We start from the raw sequence: 25,466 nt of genomic DNA on the forward strand, positions 1-25,466 counted from the left end.
CAGGCCCAAGAAGAATAAGTATAGTAAAAACAAAACAAAACAAAACTTAAAGTCTTTCAGTTAAATAGCAGATCGTATTTTAAAATTTAAGCATTTAAGCTCTTAAAATATCTGTGAGGGAGGGTGGTGATCCTGCGTGAAAAAAATGTGAGCTCTATTTAGAAAGCATTCAAGGAAGAAAATGCTGTGGAAACTAATATATATGTTATATATTGCATATGATATATATTGTATATACGAGTACATACTATCAAAACTATACAATATGTATTAATTATACTATTGTACTATACATACTCATATACATACACACACACGCATACATACCCTCTGAGGGTTAGGAGATGTGTTTTGGTCAAATAAAAGAAAACACAACTTTTTAGAGAGCAGGTAGACTTTTTGAAATAATTCTGCTGTGGTGTTGCTGTTGGCTGAATGAATAGGGTGAAAATACAACGGGTTCAAGAAGGGAAATTTATGAAAAATATGTAATAGGTGACGTAGGGAAGTTAAGAATGTCAGAGGACGTTCCTTACATTCTAAGGTTATTTCTGACATTTTTCAAAATGTTCACTTTTGGAAGATGCCAGTACAGCCGACAAGATGCTCTGGGTGAATTATACATCTGCTAAGTGGCATTTCTCAAGCTTTTGAATAAAATCCCTACAGCCCAGCTCAATAGTACCAGTTCAGATGATACCCTAAATTCTTCTAGATTTCTACTTAATAAAAGTACAGTTGTTATATAGCTAGTGTTCTACCTGCAGACATAATCTTAGACACTGAAATCCTTGACTATTAAAAGCGTCAACAGGTATTAGCTATGTCACATTAGTTAATCTGCTCTTTAGCTGGTTTCAGCAATGGTTAAGATTTTTCCTCAGAACCATATAAACTAACAAAACAAAAAAAGAACCGGAAAAGACTTAATACAATATTAAATTCAGGTTCAGTGCAATTAACGTATATATTTACAGGAAAGTTTACTGTATTTATGTGAAACAGCCCTAATGGCTCCACCACTTCCGGCACAACTTAGCCAAATGCTGTTTTGACATAGCTGATCCTTCTGTTTGCCAAGAGCTGCCTCAGTTTACACAGCATTCAGAATGGCAAACCTGTCTCACAGTGTCAGCTAGCAGACAGCAAAGGAAGCCCGGGACTGAGGCAAAACATGGCCTCAGATGGGCTTCGTGTCTGGTGGAAAAGAGAGAGCATTTCAGACACCCTGGAAAGCACCAGGTCATGGAATCCACTGTTAGTCTTTAGCATTTTCCAAATGATTTCAGTCTATGTTATAGGTACAGCCTTTGTGGTGATTATGCTGAATTGTACCTGAGTCACACAGGCGAATTAGAGTCACTGAAGAAAAAATTGCTTTGGCCTTAATAATCAGGTATCTTCCCCAAAAGGTCAAAACCACCACAGCTTAGAAAATGAAAGCATGCCTGCTATTGAGTTGTCTATTGAAATCACTCTAGAGCTTAATAATTATATGAAGTTATTTAGTTTCTTAAACAAAACAGAACGAAATAAAATATACATATGTAGTTTAGGGCACATGCTGTATGAGGTACATGTCTTCTGTAAAGTCACTTTGGCAACATTGTAAAAAATGAATTCTGTCATATGTCAATATGAAGAAAAGAATACACTGTCCCTAGCATAGTTTCAGGGATGCCCTTAGGGGTGTGATAATTGTCTGTCGCAGAGCAGTGCCTCAGACACCTTGGAATCTCATGTGTTAGTTAGACAGTTTGGTTAACAAACATTAATAGTTAGGGCCGTACCGAACTCCAAGGGCCAGTACTCCAGGCTGCCTCTTGAGGACACGAATGCATGTTACACTGCTCACGATCTGGAGGCTTGTCAAGAATTTCACAGCTCAAATCTGGAAACCGTTCACCATTGGGCCGCTGACAGACCACCAGTCTTGTTCGCAAGCCTCCACCACACAGCTTAGTACACTGGAAAAAGGAAAGGAAAGCTGCAGTTATTGTGTCTGAACAGCCAATGGCAAATTTTATTTTTCTGTGAGAAAAATGTCGTAGCCAAACTTTATTATGGCACAGGGCAAGGTAAGTCTCTAGAAAGACCCACTGAATTATCTGAAGTAGGAAATACAACAGAGGAGCTCTCTACCTCAATGGTAGGTATTGTTTACCCTTGTCTCTTTATCGGCACTTAGTACTTTAGTATACATTATCTCACCAAGAGGACAGGATAATTATTTGCTCCATTTTAAATTTTGGGGAAACAAAGCTTAAAAGAGGTCAATTAACTGGACCAAGGTCAATTCAACAGCAAGTATTTAGGATAAGATTACAGGATACAAAACCAAAAAATCAAAAATCCAAAAAACCACCCAGTGCCATATAAAGGAACTGATGACATAGCCAGTTTTATGTTCTGGCAACTCCTAAGATGCTGTCACCAACCTTTGGCTATTCTGTGACTCTAACCTCCTCAGACCTTTATGACGTTAACATATTTTACTCTGTCTAGAATCTTAGGGTGACTATGACGCTCCCCTGGATGAGTCAACAGTGTGGTGGGAACGTTGGACCAAGTTCTGACTCCTGGCTAGATCCAAACTTCTGAGACAGGAACAAATTGTATTTCTTGGACAGCACTGCTGTGCTCACATCCAGGAACACTGCCACTCGGCTTCCCCGCTGCGTCAGGCCAGATCTCCCACGGAATTTGGAATGATCTGGTCCGTGTCGACAGCAAGCATCCCAGTGCATGCGTGCACTCTCCTGGCTTCAGTCCAATTACAGAAGCTTAATCACGGGTCCCATAGGACAGAACTTTCTGAGGAGTTTTGGGAAACCCATAATACACGAGTCTCAAAGCCTGACTCCCTCTTCCTGCCTTTCATCCAAGTCCTCCAAAATGACGTACTGTCAAAAAAAGTCAACAAAAATCTCCACTACGGCCGCCTTAACTACTGGGTTACGTGTATGAAACCATGAAATGTGGACACATGATTTCAGTTAGCCAGTAGTGTGGGCTAACATGCCCATCCATCTCATTTGTCTTTTTCCCTCCCTTGGCACTAGGGTCTCCAAGATGTTAATCCTCATGTTTTAGTTTATAAATTTTACAATCAAGACCGAACAACTCAACGGGCTTTAAATGTGTGCTCTCCCTGTACACTCAAGAGTAGAGAGATATATTCTTGGTTAATTAAACACAAAACAATAAGCACATAAGCCTTACATGTAACAGTGGCTCAAAAGCCCATTTAATAATGATAGTAATACTAATGATCATGATTACTATTGCTAATAATTATCATTTTTATCAGAGCAGTTAACTTTGATTAAAAGCTAAGTGCTAGGCATCTGACATGCACTATCTTATATAATAGTCATGAATACTACCAAATTGATACCATTATCATCCCCATTTATAGAAGACAATATACACGTGTCACAAAGTCACGTTATTTGCCAACGCCACATGACTTGGAAGAGTCAGGGCTGGGAATGGTACCCAGTTTTTTTCTGGTCCAAATACTCTATTGTCCTTCATTGGTCATAGCAGGCAACTCTTTAAAAAGGTCTAAAAGGTAACAGCTGAAGAATTTCATAAATGGAGAATATACAGCTAAGTATTTATTTACGTCCATGTTTAAAATGTGTCACATTTGACTGAACTAACAGCACCAACTTATTCTGGTTTTATTAGGGATTTGAAACATTGGGAAACATTATGCCATGAGAACAAGGGTGTATCACAGACAGCCAAAAACCACGAAGATGATGGCAAAATTGTTATGGACTAATGTAACACATATTTCCAAACACTTTAAAAGTGTCTATGCTTTAATCAGTAGAGGTTAACCATTTACATTAGCATTTTTCTGCATTCTTTCCTGATTTTCCTCGCTTATTTAGTCAAGCTGTCTCTAATTGGTAATAAACACACTTTTAAAATAGTCCGGAATTAAGACAGGTCTCCCAGTTCATCTGAAATCAAGAAGCTTTAACTGGAGCTAGTTCTTCTTCTTTCAAATAAACTATGAACAAGAACACAGCTCGGTCAGCAGAGTTACTGTGTGCTTTTCCCAAAGGATGTACAAACGGACTGTTTCCTCTCACCTCTCCCCAGTCGCCATACGCCCATTGAGGACAAGGGCCAGATTCACAAGCTCTGTGCTCATCAGGCTTGATTCTCTCCACACAGTCACTTGCGGTGTATCCGTTTTCATCCTGACACACAACCACACGCCGCTGCGACCCGCCAGCACAGGTACTGGAACACTGAACACATCAGACATCAGTCAACAGGTTAATCTTCACCGCGATACCCACTTTAGGATCACAAAAAACAGCTGACTGAAAGGTTAGAGACAAATGTGACAGAAATTGTCCACAATGGACAGAAAGCAATCATGAGAACTTCCCTTCCGTGGGGTCATTTAATGTACATGTTTAAAATCAACACCTGGAGGGCAGCCGGGGTTTCTCCTTTGCAAGCTTTAGGCCCTCAGTAGGTGTTCAATAAATGCGCATTGAGTGACAATGTGTCGTGATTTCCAAAGCAGCCCGATTTATGGTTCTCCTTTATCTGGTCTGCATCTCTGAGAGGCACAGAGGTGCTGACTGACAGCACAGCCTCCTGAGACATTCTTTTCTTTTCAAAACTCCAAGTGCTGATTTAGAACAAACATTTGACTTCCCTTTCAACACAGGGGTCAAATTACATGCTTAACGAATAGCCAGTTGTTGAAATTCAGCTTTCATATGAACTCATTCAATTACCCAAGGAAAGCATCATGGAATGTCCCTTAGACATCACTTCCTCACAGGTAATGTTCCTTTCTCTCCCTTCATAATAGGGTCTACTTTAGTGGCTAACGGTAGCAAGCCTTGTTTTCTTTATTTGTTTACATTCCCCAGTGAACTTAACTGAATTCCATATTGACAAACCTCTCTTCAGGTGCACGTTCAGTCTAGCACTGCCTCTCATGGTTGTCATAGAATTATGTTTGCGTTTCAGCTAATTTCCCACACAAGCTTCTCATAGCTCTCTTATTTATCTACATCTTGAGTGTTTTCTTCTTTCCATAACTTCCTTATCTTTTGAAACCCAATGTGTTTGCTAGTATCCTTCACTCTGACCCTTAACTTGTAAAATCAGTGTGTCTATAAAATAACCATCTAGTCCTCAAAGCAAGGCAATTCCCAGGAGTTATCAAGTCTCAAAATGCATTTGCAACAATGTTTTGAGTTCCAGATGCCAATGGCTGATTTGTGCTTTCTATCAAACCTCAGCTCACACCAGTGTTTTTTCAAAATACCCACAAATATTGCTTTTTGCTGGTCATTTTCTTCCATATAAAGATGTGAATTTATTTTGCTTATTACATTGGATCTCAGATCGATTTCCCTACCTATGCTTGTCAAATTATGAGCGATTTAAAAATATATTGGGTTTAATTTTAAAATGTAGAGTGAGTAAATAGATTTATGAATTCTGTCTGATAAAATATTTAGGTGATTTTTTGACTCGGGTAAATGATTTATGAATTCTGAGAGAACATTTAGGTAATTTTTGATTTAGGTAAATTTTGAATGTTTTAAAAACATTCTACCTCTACTCTCTGATGGTTCTGGTATACTTACTCTAAACTTGAAAAATATTTGTTTTCTACTTTTAAAACAGCTTACTACATAATAAAAAAACACAGAGAACTATTATTTTAATTGGCTTTATTTGGGGACCAGAGTTTAAAATACTAGGAAAGACCTTCCATATTGCAAATAGATTTAGAATACATATTTTGGCCCTTGAGTCTTCCCTTTCATAATACAACCTTGTATTATTCCTTTCTTGTCTCTCCTGGGAATGTTAAGGCCCAACAGGACAGTAAACTCCTTAAGGGAGGGGTCAGTGTCATAACGTGTGTCCCTGTTAACGACCGCAGCACTGGTCATAGAATCTAGTCCCTGATCCCATGAAAGTTTCTGGAAACAACAGCTGTATAAACCACATGCTATCCTCTCTTCAATATGGCTGACTAGGCCTTGGATACCTGATCCAAGGCCAGCTAATCCAATGGCTGCCCAGTGACCAATCAGATGCTTCCTACTGAGGATCTGATCAAAGAGACGGACAAAGTGATGAGCCGGCATCAAGGAGTTGAATTGCATAGCCCTGAAACTGCACTGCATGGTTCCAAACCCAGGTCGGCTTGGGTCTTTATGCTCCCAGACACAGGTGAACTGTTGTAGATAATCTTTCTCCAGTTCTAAATGTGTCATTTTTTTTTTTTTTTTTGATTAACAGGGATTCTGAGTTCAATGCCCATGTTGCAGAATTTCACTCTGAACTTTTGTTAACAATTTTCCTATTCTCTTTAGATGACACATTTTCCTAGGTAAACATTTCTCTGAACAAACCCGATCATCCACACTGGACAAACAGGGGAAAATGGGAAGCAAGAGATGACGGACATCTGTTTTTCTTACCTGCCTAGCATACTTCCTCTTACATCTGGCAGCCCAGTTTTCCTTTAAGGAACCCTTCCTCCCCCAGTGGATGCCACCTTGGTGGGGCCGTGTGCGTATTTCTCTGCCCTTCTCTGGTCAAGGAGTGGGCAAGTGGAGCAAGCTGGACCAATCAGATTTTCCTGGCAAGTTGAATACTGAGTAGTGTAACTCAAGAGTGGTTCAGAGTTGAAAGGGATTCATTAAGACAGGAACTGCTTAAAGATGTTATCCTTTAGTTACTGCCCCATCTAGATCAGGATTTGGCAAACAGCAGCCTGAGGGCCAAATCTGTTTTAATAAATAAAATTTTAGTGGGACACAGCCATGCCCAATAGTTGAATGTCTGCCAGCTTTTGAGCTACAACAGCAGAGCTGCATAGTTGTGACAGAGATTGTATAGTACACATAGCTAAAATTATTTACTATCTGGCCCTTCGCAGAAGAAAAAATGGCCAACTCCTGAACTAGATCCCTAAAGATTCTTTGATCTCTGCCTGTACTGGTTTGATCAGTTTTGTCTGCTTTGCTTTCACTTGAAAGAGTCAGTTTCTTCTCTTTTGCTTGCAACCAGAGACCCCCAATTGATAGCATAGGGAAACCTCATACAGGGTTCAAGTTTATGCAGAAATCTACTGTAGAATGAGGTTCTTACTCCAGAATCCACTGCAAACCTTAGATTCCCATTTTCCCAAGGTTATGATTCTCTGTGGTGGGAAGACCACATACAGTTTGCGTGCTGCACCAAAGACGCACATACGCCTGCACACTCCTGGGCGTAGGTCAGGCACATCAAGCAAGCACTGAAAAATCACATCGTCCAGCTTCAGCTTCACTTAAATTAGAAAAAATAAAAATCCCCAAACAAAAAAAAGGCACAATGGGGAGAAGAATGGTGTTGCCTATTGCTGCAAAAAAGGTCCTAATCCTCCCTAATTGGGGAACCCTGCCCAAGGGCAGAATCATTCCTTAAAGGAATGTACCATCCCCAAATGTAGTCCTAAGTAAGTATAGCTTTAAAATGTTTTAAAATGTTTTCTAGTGCTATCATTAGAACACACATGGAGTTCTGAATTTTTTCAACTAGAAAAATTGTGTGACACTCACTGATTACCTCCCTTAGTCAGCCTTTAATTTCTTAGAAGCAAGATCTCTTCTAACCCAGGTGAAGGAAGACTTAGAGCAGGACGCAAGCCAGGAGAATGAAATGGCGAAGGTCCCTGGCAACTTGGCAGATGCCCTGCAAATGGCCAACACTGGCAGTGGCGCAAATGCTCAGTGGCTAATCAGAATTCACAGGAAAGTCGGTCAAATTTATGGTGAGAAATGGACAGCTTCCTTCTAATGCTTTTTAGTCTAAAAATAATTAAACACAATTAGCAGTACTAGAAGGAAATAAATAGTAAATAATTAGAGAAGACCCGGGAGTGATTAGTAAATCCTAATTGCCCACGCCTGCCCAGGGGCTCATGCTTCCTTACCCTGTCTGCAGTTGCATTAGACACGTTCACTATTCCACATTATAATCATTTTGGGGGGAAAATTATTTAGTAAAAAAACAAAGAACATTCAGAAGCATATTTTTCCCTTTGAATATAGAATATTTTTCAAGGTCTTCCAGTTTGAAGGACAATGAGAATGATAAGGATAATTGTTATACTCTATGAAAGTCTCACTCTGTGGCAGGAAGAGTGCAACACAGTTTATTTGCATCACTGCATTTAATTCTTACAACCCAGGAAGGCCAGAATTACGGTTCACTTTGTTTTACAGTTAAGAAAACTGAGGCTCAAAGAGGAGAGCAGACCTGTCAAAGTCCACAGGTGATGGTACTTGCTCCCGAGCACAGATTTTACCTAGACTAGTGTCTCTGATCCAGGACAATGATCTACTACTACAAATTACACAGCAACCACGCCACTGTGACACTGCACTCGTCTGGAAAGCAGCGAGAAGGAAAATGACTTTCATTCTGAGTTCCCTTTCAGAAATGTTCCTCTGCCCTTTGAATTCCCTACAGGTAAGAACTGCCTGCTGCCTCCATGCTCAATCGTCATAGCCTTCACAGAACCTTCCAGGCTACCTGATCGTGTCCGCCAGTAGTGACACCCCCTCCTCCACCCAGTGAAGGTAGCTTATGGGTACATGCAGGCAGCATCCTGTGACAACTTGTCAGGGACTGCAATTAACCCACTGCAGTTCTCCCCAAACAAATGAAAATGCATGTCAATCTCTGGAAAGACAAAATGCTCCAAAGGTGTTTCTAGTATTTCCCTCTGAATGCTGCCTCAACTGAAAGAGAAGGAAAATTAAGAAAAGACCTCAGTGAATACTCACTGCTCCCCAAGGGCCAGTCCTCCACTGGTTTCCACCGAGCACGTGGGTGCGGCTCGGGCTGAGGCTCCTGGGGTGATAACCCTCATTTGGGGAGGGGTGTTGCGCCAGGCCACTGTCTGGGATCCACTGAGGGCATGGTGACATGGAACAGTCCTGGTTGGTTTCTGGGATATAATCTGGGTCGCATTCACTCTGATCAATCACATGGTCACTGTAGTTGACACATACCACTTGCCGGGTCGCCCTACCTTGCCCACACGTCACAGAACACTACATTGAATGTTCAGAAAGAGAAAGGGTCAGTCATTTGGCAGTCATAAATTCATGCATGTGCTTTTCCTGTAAAGTGCTCACTACTCACCCAACTGATCAGGGATCAGGTCAAAACCTAGGTGTCATCTTTCACACCTCCCTTTGCTTCCCACCCCATAGCCATTTCATTGAGAAATCCTGTCAGCTCAGCGTTCAAAATATATCCCCAATGCAGCCACCTCTCACCTGCACCCTCAACTCTCTGGTCTAAGCTGTCCCCTCCTAGGCCAAGCCATAACCTTCCCTTGCCAGGACTACAGCAACAGACTTTTGGCTGGGCTCCCACTTACCATCTTGACACCACCCCACCCCACCCAAGTCTGTTATCCCCGTATCATAAATCGTGACCCTTGCAAACGAAAGTCAGATCATGTCACTCCCTCTGGTGACTTCCCAATTCATTCCAAATAATGTCCAAAGTCCTTAGTGACCTGGTAGACCCCTTACGATGTGGCCATTGGCTATTGCTCTCACTCACCTCTTATCACTCTCTACTCTCTGCATTCCAGCCACACTGGCCTCATGGTTGTTTCTTTCGCAGGCCAAGAACACTCCCATGTCAGAGTATGTGCACCTGCTGTACCTTTTGCTACACCACACGGACACCCGTACAGCTTATTTCCTCACTTAATTTCAGTCCCACTCAATGCAATGTCCGGCCTTTTCTGATTACCCTGTTTGAAAGCATGCTCCACCTTTCTCTAAGCCGTTACTCTGTTGGATGTTTTTTCTAGTACTTATTAGTATCTGTTGCTATATTATGCATCCATTTCTTTATTTTCTCCATGACTGGACTCTTCACTGCAATAATCTCCATGCTAGCAAGGACTTTTTTATTTGTTGTCCACTCCTCTTTCTATAATAAGAGTAAGCTTTAACAAATATCTGGTGAATAGACCAATGTATCTGGTATATACAGAGGGTGCCCCAAAAATGTATACACATTTTAAGCAAAGAAAAAATTGTACTAAAATTGTAATATTCAATATATACCTATAACAAAAGATGAATACAAGTCACGTCTGACTTCTGCAATTACAAGAGGTGCTCAGAGTGGTTACCATCAGTGTAATTTTAATACAGTTTTTTTTTCTTTCTTAAAATGTGTATACATTTTTTTGGCACCTTCTATATATTTCAAATATCTTTACAACAACCTTGTAAGGTAGGTATATTTTGGTCTTCTGTGAAGACCAGAAGAAACTGAGACTCAAGGTCATGCAGCCAGTAAATGTCAAGGCCTGGATTTGTACAAAGCTCTCTTTGAATCCACCTCTCAAATTTCATATATATGTTATGATATTTATTGAGATATCAGTCTCCATTTTCCTTATGATAGCTCCTCACCTATGCTAAGTTTTGTGTTTCCCAGACTCTGGGGTTTTTTGCAAGGCAGAAAACAGGGGCTGCCGGAAGACGAAAATTTTTCTGGTTTTTAAAAATCCTATCGATGGTGCCTAGTGTGCACAGGAGGCCAGTTCCACAGCACTGACTGAGGATTCTCACTTCTTACCCTTGGCAGGGGAGCCAAGAACCACTGGATTTCAAGGGTACATAGGACACAGCAGGCATGTGGACTCCAGGTAAAAGGCCATCTCTTTCCTCCTCCCTTTATCTTTGCCACTTTTGGTTCTTTGCAAACCTACTATGTTCTGGTGTGACTCAGTTAAGGCTGGGTTTGCCAATCAGCCCAACAGGCTCGGGGCTTCAGTAGATTGTAAGTTGATTTGCATGTTTTAAATTGTGCACTTCTTGTACGTCTAGCTAAGATTCATACCAGCTGCACGTATATGAAGCAGAGCAGTTTAAATCACAACCTAAATCCAATTTTAAAATATTACCCATTGACATTTGGGACCTGCTACTAGTCGTCTCCCTTGCTGTGGCCCAATACTCCCCAATTCCAGAGAATTCACTTGCTTACAGGGCTCCAGTCCAAAGCCGTCCACTGCCCACAGGGGGTCACAGAACATTCCTCTTTTTCCACTGGTCTAGGCTGGGTCGTACAGGCACTCTCATCAGCCACGGAGCCATCCTCGTCCCGGCAGCTGACATATCTCATCCGGGTACCTTTTCCACAAGTGGCTGAGCACTGGGTGTTGGAGTGAAATAATGTAGAAATGTTATTTGGAACGGTCGCTAACTGGACAGTAGTCCACTTTCTACTGTCATGTCAGAGAACGTCTTCCTCCCCTTCCACCCTCCCTACTTCCTCCATTCTATTTCTTACTGGAGTCCAAGACCCAAATCGCCACTGGGTTCTTGGTGCATGGTGTGTGCTTCTCCTTGCTTCCGGGGCAGGTGGGGGAGGGTGACAAGATGGCAATTCGCAGTCCTAGATGTGAGAAGGAGGGGAAAAGCCAGTTACCTTCATGTCAATGTACACTTTAATGGTCATGGCATGTAAAAGTCTAAGGGCTAAAAATTCTAAGACCTCAGATTTGTGTGTGATTTTGGGCAAGTAACCTGACATCTCTTAGCCCCAATTTCTTTAACTGTAAATGAAATGCAACCTGAGTTGCTTTGTGGGCACCTTGATACAGGGCCAGGGTCTACTTAGTGATTTTTAATACCATATTTATTTACCCATTCATGTAGAGTGAGACAAAATATTGCAAAGTGGCAGAAAGTTGGGAAAGAGCAGGATATCCTTTTAAAATGAGCAATTGTTAATGTTCCAAAATTCTGAAGGCCAAATTCTGTTCTCAAATTTCAATTAGTTTCTTAATCAAAATTTGCTAATAATGAACTTGCTTTCCGAGTGTATTTAAAGATAACTCCTGAGGCCCTGAAGGTCAAATCTAGATATAAGAGGTATATTCAATATCCTGATGCTTACATTTATATAACACTCCTCAATACTCAGAGAAAATCCCTATAATGAATTGAGGCCATGCTCGTGTAGATAATATTCCCAGACTTACAAATGGGAAAAGAGAAGTGCACACCTGCTCAATCATTCCCAGCCTCAGTGGCTAGCAAATATTCTTTGATTAAATACATATCCACTAAATGGCTAAGATGTGCTGGGCATGGCTCAAAGTGCTGGGGGTTCAATGCTTAATGGAATGATGCATCCTTGACTTCAGGGAGCTTACAAATTAAATGGGACAGTCTGTTACTTGGCTCTAGACCTGGTCTATTTCTCTGCCCATGGTCCAAAGAAAGACACAGGGATCTTTTCATACAATGAAGAAATAATTCATAAGCTGCAGCTGTGGGGTCTGTCCTATAGTCCAAAGGATATTACAGAACAATTTGAGGGATATAGACAATTTACAAAAATATGTACCATATTTTGCCCTGTATAATGTGCTCCCGTGTATAATGTGCACTTATCTTTTTGGCCCAAACTTTCAGGGAAAAAAAGTCTTTCATTTCAATTTTTTAATTCAAATTTTTGTTTACATTTAGGTACTTATTTTTTTTATATAAAGGAATTTTTGCTTTTTTTTAACATGTTATGGTACAAGAAATTTTATGTAACAAATATTTACAAAGCACAGATACAAGAAATTTTACGTACTGGTAACAAGTTTACGATATTCACACCTTATAAAAGGCCAAGAACTCTTCGACGTTGCAAGTTCATGGTAAATTCAACAAAACTGATTATCGTATTCCAGGGTATTATTTGCATACAGATATCGTTATCGATTTCTAGAGTTATACTTTTAACTCAGAAGCTAAATAAAAGAATTAAAAACATTTATATAGATATGGAATTAGTACTACCCATGTTTAATGAGCATTCTTATTCTTCCCTCACAAATTTGGGCAAAAAAATGCACATTATACCTGGCAAAATATGGTATGTTTTGAATCTCTAAGGAAATCGCTACGTCCTCACTTCATGATTGCTCCGATGTAATAACTAACATTTCCCAGGCATTTTGGAATATTTCAATACAGTGATAAAAATAAAGATGACACAACTCACAAGTAATGTTTGGTTAACTGATCCTTGATGACAACATGAACAACGCTGCCATATTCACTTACTTCTTTGACACTCTTCATCCATACACAACTCAGGTTAAAACACAGCAGACTGAGGGTACTCAGAACGGAGGCAGTGCATTGGCCAGATGGGGCCTCGGAGCATAAATTCTGGGCATAGTCTGGGTGCAGATTCAGTTCTCAGCAACTAGCAAAGCTGATGTGTAAGCCCAAGTCTTTTCTACGTCAATGATACCAAACCAAGGCCCACACAGAGCAGTGCGCTGGTGAACGATGGTCAACTAGCTCTTCTGAGACAGGTGTGTACGTGTGTATATAGATAGATATGTACACACACATATTATACACACATGTATGTTTCTATATGTAAATATGCTTATGATAAATTTTACGGATACAAAGGATGTATAGCACACAATTTACAAATAAAAATGCAGTATACAATTTATTTAAAATTCCATACAGCCAAGTCTCACAGAACAGTTTTGTTGGTTGGCTGAACTCTTGAATCTGTTGACAAACTATGGTTATAAATGGACAGCTGTAGTTCTGACATAAATGTCAGTCGATATTTTGTTTACATTTAAGAGTAGGTGAAAGTGAAGCAATGAAGATGCATGTAAGAACTTTACTCATTCATCAATGACCTGATTTCTTTGTTGAACCAGTTAATAATTTTTCAAAACCAGAAAAATATGTCCTTAATTTTTGTGTGACTCACAATGTAACAGCTGCAGACACTAGATTCTTTTAAATTTAATTTGCATTATTATTTTCTCCATCATTTTCTTACGTGTAACTAATCAACAAAACAATACATTAAATCCTGAATTATATAGTATTTGCTGATTGCTGTGCTGTAAATACTCTTACTATGGCCTATCTCAAGCTACCAACTAGATGTCACTGAACACAGAGTTAGGAGACATGCAGTAGGTCACCATTATATAGTATTTCTACTGAGCAGATATACACACGTAAATAACCTCAAGAGCATAGATAATAGTAAAATGTAGTAAAATAATTAGAAAGTGATAAGGTTGAGTATTTATCAACTTAGTTTTTAATATCATCTATGTAATTATATTTTCAATTTTTAATAATGGCTATATTTAACAACCAGCTTGTAAAATTCCTGAAAATTTACCAATCATCTCTCGTGAGCTCGAACAAGTCAGCACCAGCACACTACTACCTGAACATATGACATTGTTTCCTGAACCCTACACTGAAATCATTAAAAAAAAAAAAATCTGAGTTCATGAAAATAAGGCCAAACAATTAACATTTGTCATCCAATAAGAATCAGAATCAAACCTACATACATTTCAAATAATCAGAGAAGACTGAAACTGGCACATCAAAATATTTGATTCATAATGTCACAAATGAGGAAATCCAGAACAGTTTAATCAACTGTTTTCTCTATCTATATACTTATCTATGAAAAGACTTCAATTTTGACTGAACCACTGGGAAGTTTTGGCATCTTAGCCAGTAACTGAGTTGGACGGAGACTTACCTGGGTATCAGTTGGTCTTGTTGCTGCATTGCAGTCACTGTCATCTACCACTGACATGTAAGTCCCAATGATGCACTTCACTGCTCTTTGCTGGTATCCCTGTCCACAAGTGACACTGCACTGGAGGAAAGAAATCAAACAAAAAGAATATACAATTCAGCAAGATTTCTCTTTCCCTATAACATTCTACAAGAGAAAAAATATTTCCATCATAGTGGGCCAAAGTGTAGGCACCCAAAGAAATTAGGTAAAAGTGGGCAATCCTGCTCTGCACAAATTATACTGATCAATTATCACTGTAACACTTGGAATTATTTCTACCTCCCATTGGAAATGTATTTGTAGGAGTTCAATTCCTAACTGTGACTCCTGGAAGGAGGAGAGTACATTTCAATCATCTTTACATCACTCACAGCTGGCAGAATGCTGTGGCTAAAATAAGTACTTAATAGAGTTTGGTGACTTTATTTGACTTCTGGAAAAAACTTCCTAAGAAAATAATCAGTTTGCATCAATATTTTTGCGTAAGAATGGTCTCTGCAATATTATTTATAAAAGGCAAAATGTTATAAGCCACCTAAGTACACAACAACCAAAAGTCAGTGAAATACACCATGGCATACAGGTCCTAAAGAAAACAATGTAGCCACTAAAAGGCTAATTGTTAGATTTAAAAAGCAGTCTAAAAAACATTAAGTAGAGTGAGTGATGTCACAAAAATGGCAGATCAGAGAGCTCCAAGAATTGATCCCTCCACGGAAACAATCATTAAGCTGGCACTCTGAAACCTAATAAAAAACTTACAGCAATTGGTTGAGTACTTAATGAAGAAAGAAACTGCCAAATTTCGGTCAGAAAGTTCTGCGGCATTTTTATTTACCCCCTAACCATATTATACATCCCTCTAAAATGTATGTGGAACATTCTCCGGTACAGCCAGACCTCATTGTATTGAGCTTCACTTTACTGCGTCCCACAGATACTGTGTTTTTTATAACTTAAAGGTGAGGGCCTCCACCGGCAGAAAGATTATGACTCACTTGACTATGACACTCGCTTTACTACAGTGGCCTAGACCCGAATCTGCAATATTTCCAAGGCGCCAGTCTGGACCACATGTGAGGCCACGGAACAAGTTTCAATAAAATTTAAAGCCTGAAATCCCTGGTCACAACGGAATAAAGTAGAAAGCAAAAACAGAAGGAAAACTGAAAAATTCATAAATACGTGGAAATTAAACTACATAGTTTCAAACAACAAATGGGTTGAAGAAGAAATCACAAAGGACAGGAGAAAATACTTTGAGGATAACTATAAAGATGTAACAAAAGCAGTGCTCAGAGGTAAATTTATGTCCGTAAATACCTACATTACATAAAGAAGATCTCAAATTAATAACTTAACTTTATACCTTAAAGAACTAGAAAAAGAGTAAACTAAACCCAAAACTAGCAGAAGGAAGGAGATAATAAAGATCAGAATAGAGATACATGTAATAGAGAATAGAAAAACAGAATCAACAAAACTAAAAGTTGGCTCTTTAAAAAGATTGACAAAATTGACAAACCCTTACTTAGACTAAAAAACAGAGAGAAGATCCAAATAACTAAAATCAGAAAGTGGGGGCATTGCTTCTGACTCTACAACAATAAAAAAGAGTATGAGGCTACTGTGAACAATTATATGCCAACATATTAGACAATTTGGATGAAACACACAAAGTGCCAAACACACACAAATTATCCAGAAACACACAAATCACAAAACCTGACAAGAAGAAATAGAAAATTTCAACAGACTTATCAGAAGTAAAAAGATTGAATCAGTAATCAAAGACCTCTCAATAAATAAAAGGCTTCACTGGTGAATTCTCACAAATATTTATGGAAGAATTAACACCAATCCTTCTCAAACTCTTGAATTGAAGAAGAGGGAACATTTCCTAGAATATTCTACGAGGTCAGCATTACCCTGACACCAAAGCTATTACCACAAAAAAAGAAAACTATGGACCAGCATTTCTTATAAGTATAGACACAAAAATCCTCAACAAAATTTTAGCAAACTGAATCCAATAGCTTATTAAAAGGATTATATATCATGACTAAGTGGGATTTATCTCAGGAATGGAAAAATGGTTCAACAAAAGAAAATCAATCAATGCAATACACTATATTAATAGAAAAAAACACTTGATCGTCGCAACTGTAACAGAAAAACCATTTGACAAAATTCAACACTCTTTCATGATAAAAATACTCAGAAAATTGGGACATAAGGGAACTTCCTCAACATGGTAACAGGCACTTACAAAAAACCCACAGCTAACATCATACTCAACGATGAACAACTGAAAGCTTTGCTCTTACGATCAGGAACATGACAAGGATGTCTGCTTCCACCACTGCCCAGTCAACACTGTATTTTGTGTTCTCGCTAGAGCCAATAGGCAAGAAAAAGAAATAAAAGGCATACAAATTGGAAAGGAAGGAATGAAACTATTTCTATCTGCAGATATCATCATCCTATACATAGAAATCCCAAAGAATTCATTGGGAAAAGACAAAAACACAATTACTAGAGCTAGTAAACAAATTCAGCAAAGTTGTAAAGTACATGATACACACAAAAACGAGTTGTGTTTCTAAATGCCAGCAATGAACAACCTGAAAAGGAAATTAAGAACACAATTCCATTTACAACAGCATCCAAAAGAATAAACTACCTAGGAACAAATTTAACCAAGGAGGTGAATGACTTCCACACTAAAAACTACAAAACATTGCTAAAAAAAATAATAATAATTAAAGAAGACCTAAATAAATGGAAAGACATTACATGCTCATGGTTTGGAAGATTAGCTGTCATTAAAATGGCAATACTCCCCAAATTGATGCACAGATTCAATGCAATCCCAATTAAAATCCAAATGATCTTTTTTCAGAAATGGAAAACCTGATCCTAAATTCATATGAGTGGCAAGAGACACCCAAATAGCCAAAAAAATATTGAAAAGAATAACAAGCACAGGCAACAAAAATAGACAAATTTTACTTGATCAAAATTAAAAACTTTTGTGAATTAATGGACATTACCACAAAAGTCAAAAGGCAATCCATGGGATGGGAGAAAATATTTGCAAGTCATATATTTGATAAAGGATTGTTATCAAGAACATAAAGAATTTCTATAACTCAACAAAACAACCAACCAAATTTAAAAAATGGGAAAATGAACTCTACTAAGCTCTACATTTAAAATGGTTAAAACAGTAAATTTTATTTCATGTGGTTTTTTTTTTGCCATAATTAAAATTATTTAAAAATGAAAAAAGACTTGAAGAGATATTTGTCTTAAAAAGATTTACAAATATCCAAGAAGCATATGAAAAGATAGTTAGCGTCACTACTCAGTAGGGAAATGCAAATCAAAACCACAATGACTTTATTTAATATTGTGTCAATTATATTTCAAGAAAAAAATAAAGTCTTAGAAAAAACCTCCACAATGAAATACTACTTCACACTCATTAGGATGGTTATTATTTAAAACAAACAAACAAGCATTGGTGAGGATGTGGAGAAATTGGAACCCTTATGCATTGTTGGTGGGAATATAAAATGGCGCAGCTGCCATGAAAAATAGTATGGTGGTTCCTTCAAAAAATTAAACATAGAATTGCCATATAACCCAGCAACACCACTTTTGGGTATATATCCAAAAGAATTTAAAGCAGAGTCTCAAAGAGATATTAATATACTCATATGTTCATAGCAGCATTATTTACAACAGCCAAAAGGTGAAAGCAACCAAAGTGTCCATCAACAGATGAATGCCTAAACAAAGTGTGCTATATACATAAATGGCATATTATTCAGCTTTAAAAATTTTAGGAAGAAAATTCTGACACCTGCTGCAACACGGATAAACCATGAGGCTATTACAGGAAATGAAATAATCCAGTTACAGCAGGACAAAGACTGTATGATTCCCCTTCTATGAGGTGTCCAGAATAGCCAAATTCATAGAGACAGAAAGAAAGTAGAATGGTGGCTGCCACGGGCTGGGGGGAGCGGGAATGGAGAGTTGTTTAATGGGTAGACTTAGTTTTGCAAGATGAAAAGTTCTGGATATCAGTTGCATAACAATGTAAATATACTTAACACTATTGAACTGTATACTTAAAATGGTTACAATGGTAAATTTTGTTATGTGTATTTTATCACAGTTACAAGTTTTTAAAAAATAGGCAAAGGTCTTGAATAGACATTTCTCCAAAGAAGATATACAAACAGCTAACAAGCACATGAAAACATGATCAACAAGTCATTAGGGAAATGCAAGTCAAAACCCTAATGAGACACCACTTTACACCCACTGGGACGGTCATATTAAAAAGCAGGAAAATAACAAGTGCTGGCAAGGATGTAGATAAATTGGAACCCTTGTGTATTGATGGTAAGAATGTAAAATAGTGCAGGTTCTGTGGAAAACTGTTTGGCAATTAAAAAGTTAAACACAGATTCATCACATGATCCTGCAACAGTATTTGTGAGTATATACACAAAAGAACTGAAATCAGGTACTAAAAAGAACACTCATACATGAATAGTCATAGCTGCACTATTCACAGTATCCAGGAGGTGCAAACAACCCAAATGTCCAATGAGGGATGAATGGATAAACAAATGTGGGATATCTACACAACGGAATATTATGCAGCCATAAAAAGGAAAGAAGATGAACCTTGTGAACATTAAACTACATGAATGAGCCAGACACAAAAGGTCACATATTTAATGATTCCATTTCTATGAAACACTTAGAATAAGTAACTCCATGGAGGTAGAAAGCAGATTGTGGGCCATAGGAGCTAACGGAAAGGTAACTAGGGAGTAACTGCTTAATGAGTATTTTGGGGTGATGAAAATGTTTTGGAACTAGATAGAAGTGGTGATTGCACATTATGAATGTACTAAATGCCACTGCTTTGTTCACTTTAAAATGGTTAATTTTGTTACATGAGTTTTACTTCAATTGAAAAAAAACAAAGTACAATGTTAATATTAGTTTAAAAATATTAGAAGAAAATCATAAACATATTAACACTAGGAATCTCTGCAGTATAGTTAGGAGTGTATTTGGTTTTCTTCTTTTCGCTAAATTACACTTTGCAAAATGTCCCTTATGAACATGCATTACTCTTAAATAATACTTTAAAAAAGTCTGTTGCCCTGAATTGCATGTTCGGTCAAAGGAAGAACAAATCTCTGGCTAGGGTTGGCGTGGTGTAGACAGGGATAAAAACCAGGTCTATCAGTTCTAAAAGATGTTATATTCAAATCATAAAAGTGACCCTGAACTGTGCATTTTTCCTCTTACTATTCTCTAAGAGTTCTGCAGATGTAGACAAAGCAGAGGCAAGTTTCCGAAGTGTAAGTGGACTTTCCCGTTTATGCAGAGTGATCGGACACGATCAGCCATTTTGACTCGGGATCCTGGGTGATGAGGATTCAGAAGACTGTCAACATTAATGACAGAAATTGTCAGGGTGCAGTAATAAAGCTGTTCCCATGTATCGCGTGCATATTGGAAATGAAGACATAGCTAGAAAACCGAAGTGGCTGGGGCTGTGAGTGGACAGGGTGGAGGGACAGTCATTCTTCAAGAGATGATGTAAGTGACAGCAGACAGCTGCTCTGCTTCTCTTGGGAACCCGGAGAGCTGCTTAAATAGTACCCAGAATGCTTTTTGCTTCTATATTAGGAAGGACTTAATTTGAAGAGTAGTGGCTTCTCAAATGCAAGCCCAAGGGAGACTTTCACTCTCTCCTTTAAGAATAGGTCAAGTTAAGACTTAAAACCTACAGACTAGAGGACTCGGAAAAGATTCTTTCAAAGCACGATGATTCCGCCACCTTTGATCTAACTGATTCTGTTTGAAGAGTCTGACTTATTTATGAGAGATGAGCTTTGGGAAAGTGATGTTGGGAGCCAGCACATCCCGTCCAAATCCCTGTCCAGACTGTCCTGCCAAAGATGCCGGTGTTGAATCACATTCTCTGTAACAGACCCATAGGGCACACTGGAAGATAACATCAGCCAAACAAGAGCTCTGCTGTGAATTGTTCAAACACTCATGTCTCAGTCTAGTTCTGACCCAAGGGCGTAGACATGGACATGGGTCTGCAAAGGTAACAAGTCAGCTGCAGGTGGGCAAGTGGCAACCCTTGGAACTGGGGCAAAAGGGTTGCAGTTTCTCATGCTTGACCCGTAGCCATGAGGTGCAGTGCAAGTCACAGATAGGGCATTAAAATCCCTGTCCTGGAATGCCCAGCTGCAAGCCCTCTCCAGATAACAAGGAAAGAATGTAGTTAAGAACTTTATCATTCAAAATACCTGTCCCCAGGGACCCGCCTGCCAGGACGCACATTCTGGCTGCTGACAGGTCTGCATGGAGGCCGGCTTGGACTCGGGGTCACAGATCCTATCATTTAATCGATCTTCACCAAACTGACACCAGACCTGGCGGTGCTTGTGCCCTTTTCCGCAGGTGACCAGGCACTGTAATAAAAAGCACAGGCAGTAAGTGTCATTGCCGAGAAGTGTATTGTGGGTCCCAGGGGTTATGCACTGACCAACAGGAACAGGTGTGCTCTTTCCCCACACAATTCTTCTCTCCCACAGCAATTTGTAAATAGATCAGGGCTCATTCCATTCATCCATCCATCCATCCATTCATTCATTCATTCATTCATTCATTCATTCATTCATTCATTCAGTGTTTACACAGGCTCTGGGCCAGTTTCAAGCACAGAATAAACTCAACATAGAACCATGCTCTGAAACACTGAAGAATGGCATTCACGGTTTTCTAATACAGGAGTTAAGTGTGGGGAATTGATGAGTCAGAACAACCTGGGTTTTAATCCAGAGGTCAAGTGACCTCTCTATACCTCAACGTTCTCATCTGTACAACAGGGACCATAGTACCTACGGCAAAGAACTGTGCAAACTAAACGAAAACAAATTCAAGCGAAGTATTCACCACATGTTCATTTAATGTTAAATATAAGCATTATCATCTATGCTTATTATAAAAAAAACTTAAAAAATACAGAAAAACATGAAAGAAAACTATAATGATCCAAAATTCTCACTGCCCAGGAATAATCATTCACATAATTATTTTGCTGTTCTCTTCTCTATCTACAAAATGTTGGATCACACTGAATATATAATATAGTTTGATATTTCCAGCCTCCAGTTAATCAAGTATTCTTGCAAAAATTTGTTACTTAATTTGAAATGATACTTTAGCTAATATTAGCTATCTAAGAAAAACCCACTATGTTCTTTCATCATTCTTGAACCAATACTAGAGTTTAAGCTAAGGCAGCTTGTTAACATAGAACGAAAGCACTAGGTTTGTTGTTAATTTATCCAGGAATCAGACACTGTTAATCACATGCCCTGTTACCTGTCTGCCATTTCCGGGGCACTGACATTATCCTTTTAAGATTCACATTTTATTTGATGTGGAAAGTAAACAGTTACTTTATGCTTGACTGGACAAGGGAATGTACATAGAAGCTGTTTGTAGGGAAACACCTCTTTCCCCACATTCCTGGCCTGGCCCATAAATAAGGGAACTTTAGTTCCCCTTCCACTTGCTTCCATGAGCTTGGTGAGAATCTCACAGGGCTATGTTAATAATGAGTGCTAACACTACCATAAAACAAGAAAGAGGCTCTACTTCCTTTCTCTTGCTGTCCTGGGGCCACCTGTGTTCAATAATGGACCATGTGCCTTATGCTTCATCAGGTAAGGGATGAGAAAGGCATAAATCTGGAATACTCAGCCTGATCCTTTCTCTTTTTCCCAAGTTTCCACTGGCGACTGGATGGATAAGTCAGATAGGTCGCTTACTGGGGTCTAATTCTCCTGTTTGAAAGATGAGGAAGTAGGAAACCTCATCTGTTACTTCAGATCTAAGCCAGTACAGTTTTATAATTCCTAAAGCCCTGATTTCCTTTACAGTGACTGAGCAAGGGCTCAAAGAGGAGAAAAGGCAAGGGACTGGAACTTCAAAATCACCAACCGAAGCTGCTATGGTCAGTGATCCAACTAAACACACTGTGTCTCTGAGGTTGCCAGTGGACCTGTCACATCCAGTACCATGGTCATGGAGAGGGTAGAAGACTGGAGTTGTTTCCTCAAGGAAGGAGTGGGCGGGAGAAAGGTGCAGCAGGTTTAACCTTGAACCAGGGAAGACTCAAAATGAGAGTATCAGTACGACCTAGGGGAAACAACAGCCCTCCCCTCTCACCTCTGACCAGTCTCCCGATTTCCACTGTGGACAGGGGAACTCATTGCACCTCTGAATGGTGACTTTCTCTTGATGGGTGCATTTGCTGTCATCCAGTACATCATTTTGTGTGTTGACACAAATAGCCCTTCTCCTCTGGGTCCCACCATCACAACTTTTAGAACACTGAAAAGACAAAAAACTAAATAAGTCTGTTGCTGAGTTTTTTAAGATCCTGGCTATGCTGGCTTATCTCGGCCAGATCTTAAGAAACAACTAACCAACCAACCCTAGCCAATTCTGGTTGTTATTCGGCGGCTATCTGTTCATATTATCAATTTATTTACCAAGTTTACAGTGAGGTCAATATTAGCAAATTGGCATAGGAAAATAAAATTGGAAATGACCTATGAAGTATGGAAAAAGTGATTGGTTGAGTTCCACCACTCCCAATTTTCCACATGCCATGGCCATATCAGACAAATCAATTAGAAATTAATCGTGGTACACATTTCTGCAGCATTTGAATGGAGTCAAGCATTATAAATCAATCATGGTACTCTTTTTCTATACAGTTAAATGGGGCTTTTCAACACAGCCCTAATTAATGAATTAGTTGATTCATCACCATCAGCTTATCAGACCACATTCAAGGAGAAGACTCTGTTTGAGAGAGAACCAACTTACTTCTGTCCAAGCAGAATAGCGCCAGCCACCTGTGTTACATTCTCCAGAGCATTTTTCCTGGTTGCTTGGTTTGGGGTGACTGCTGCAAAAACTGTCATCAACCCTCTCGGTCTTCCCATCTTGCCGACTATATTTGGCACAGTAGATGTCCAATGTGCGGTAACCCAAGCCACACTGGGCACTACATTCACTCCTGCTGGCAACGTGCCACCTGTGCATGACAATGGGGAGAAACCAACATTTTTGTTAAATATATATATGTCTTATCTATATTCAACTGGTGTCAGAGTTGAGTTCATTTTTCTTCCTTAACTCAAATACCATAAAACCCAAAGCCACAGTTAGTTGCTGAAATCCATTTTTTTAAATCCAATTTTAAGCCAACACATCTCTGTATTTTTCATGGCTGCCCATGTACATGGAAGTCACAGAGTGATAACCAGAGCTTCTATCTTTGTGAAGATTCTCCCCTGATACAGTCAATCTAAAATTCAAGCAACCAAAAAGAAAAAGAAAGGAAAAAAAGCATTGGAATTCAACAAAGCAAAAAAAAGCAATTTTATATTTAAAAGGCTCATGCTACCCAGCATTTCATTTATCAAGTAGACTGCTTCTAACAGAGAACCACTGTTGGAAACTCTCCCTAGGAAATCTCCTTTCTGTGGGCTAGAAAGTGCTCAATGAACATTCTGTGGATTAATAAAGGAATGGATAATTTGGGCTGCAATTGTGAATTTCAACTGTGCTCAACTGCTTACATAACTATCTGTGAATAAAGACTAAGTTCCTTCAGGACATGGACCATAGTCTATACAACTCAATTATACAATTTAAGAAATATTTTATTTTTTTAGAGTACTTTTAGGCCCACGGCCAAGTTGAGAGGCAGGTACAGAGATTTCCTACAGACCTCTGCCCCCACACACTCATAGCATCCTCTGTTACCAGCATCCCCACCAGCATGGCACATCTGTTATAGTGGATGAACCTGCATTAACTCATCATTATCAAAGTCTATGGTTTACATTAGGGTTCACTTTTGGTGCTGTACATTCTATGAATTTGGACAAATGTATTATGGCATGTATCCATCATTACAGTAGCATATAGAATATTTCCACCACCCTAAAAATCCTCTGTCCTCCACCTATTATTCACCCCTCACTGCTCCACGAATATACATTTTTAAAATTAGAAGTGAATCTACACATCTTTGGCACCTACGGTACCTTTGTATCTATAGTGCCTATAATGAGCCTTTCCTGGTGTACAGTAGGTACTCAGAATGGAATAATAAATTGACCGGTTCTTTTAATGCCAGTTAGTGCTTAAATTAAAATAGAAAAAAAAATGCTTAAACTGAATAGAATAGTCTAAATAAATGAACTTGAAATATACAGAGGGTGCCAAAAAAATGTATACACATTTTAAGAAAGGAAAAAACTGTATTGAAATTATGCTGATGGTAATCACTTTGAGCACCTCTTGTAATTGCAGAAGGCAAACGTGACTTGTATTCATCTTTTGTTGTCAGTATATAAGTATATTGAGTATTACAATTTTAATAGTTTTTTCTTTTCTTAAACTAAATACATTTTTTTGGCAGCCTCTGTATTTTGTTGATTAAACGTAGCAGTCCAAAAAGATTAATTTCTTTATAATCTTCATTTGGATTCACTCTTGACTGTTAATTTTCTACTGCTCAGAAAATCGGTGGTTTGGTGAATACCAGTGTCCTAAGAATTCTTTCATCCACACCTGTCCAGGGGGAGGACTCAGGAAGAAAACAGGAGTATGTACTGGACACATGCTTATCTTGGAATTTCTCACAAATGCTCAAAAGT

At 38.9% G+C, this 25,466-nt stretch overlaps 1 protein-coding gene across 2 annotated transcripts in view; it reads right to left on the bottom strand.

Annotated features, from left to right (window-relative positions):
- The window catches only part of ADAMTS9 (ADAM metallopeptidase with thrombospondin type 1 motif 9), a 161,698-nt gene that overhangs the window by 65,264 nt on the left and 70,968 nt on the right, over window positions 1-25,466 (bottom strand). For both annotated transcript variants that reach the window (XM_074313243.2, XM_074313242.2), the window contains exons 20-28: window positions 23,623-23,833; window positions 22,957-23,121; window positions 21,027-21,191; window positions 14,629-14,748; window positions 11,377-11,481; window positions 11,071-11,238; window positions 8,835-9,104; window positions 4,107-4,268; window positions 1,791-1,967 (exon numbers count right to left, since the gene is read on the bottom strand). In XM_074313243.2, coding sequence (XP_074169344.2) covers window positions 1,791-1,967; window positions 4,107-4,268; window positions 8,835-9,104; window positions 11,071-11,238; window positions 11,377-11,481; window positions 14,629-14,748; window positions 21,027-21,191; window positions 22,957-23,121; window positions 23,623-23,833 — 1,543 coding nt within the window. The remainder of the gene's footprint in view (window positions 1-1,790; window positions 1,968-4,106; window positions 4,269-8,834; window positions 9,105-11,070; window positions 11,239-11,376; window positions 11,482-14,628; window positions 14,749-21,026; window positions 21,192-22,956; window positions 23,122-23,622; window positions 23,834-25,466) is intronic.

The sequence above is a fragment of the Rhinolophus sinicus genome, chromosome 5 (assembly GCF_057876585.1).
Source record: "Rhinolophus sinicus isolate RSI-liver-muscle chromosome 5, RSI-T2T, whole genome shotgun sequence".
Taxonomy (NCBI): domain Eukaryota; kingdom Metazoa; phylum Chordata; class Mammalia; order Chiroptera; family Rhinolophidae; genus Rhinolophus; species Rhinolophus sinicus.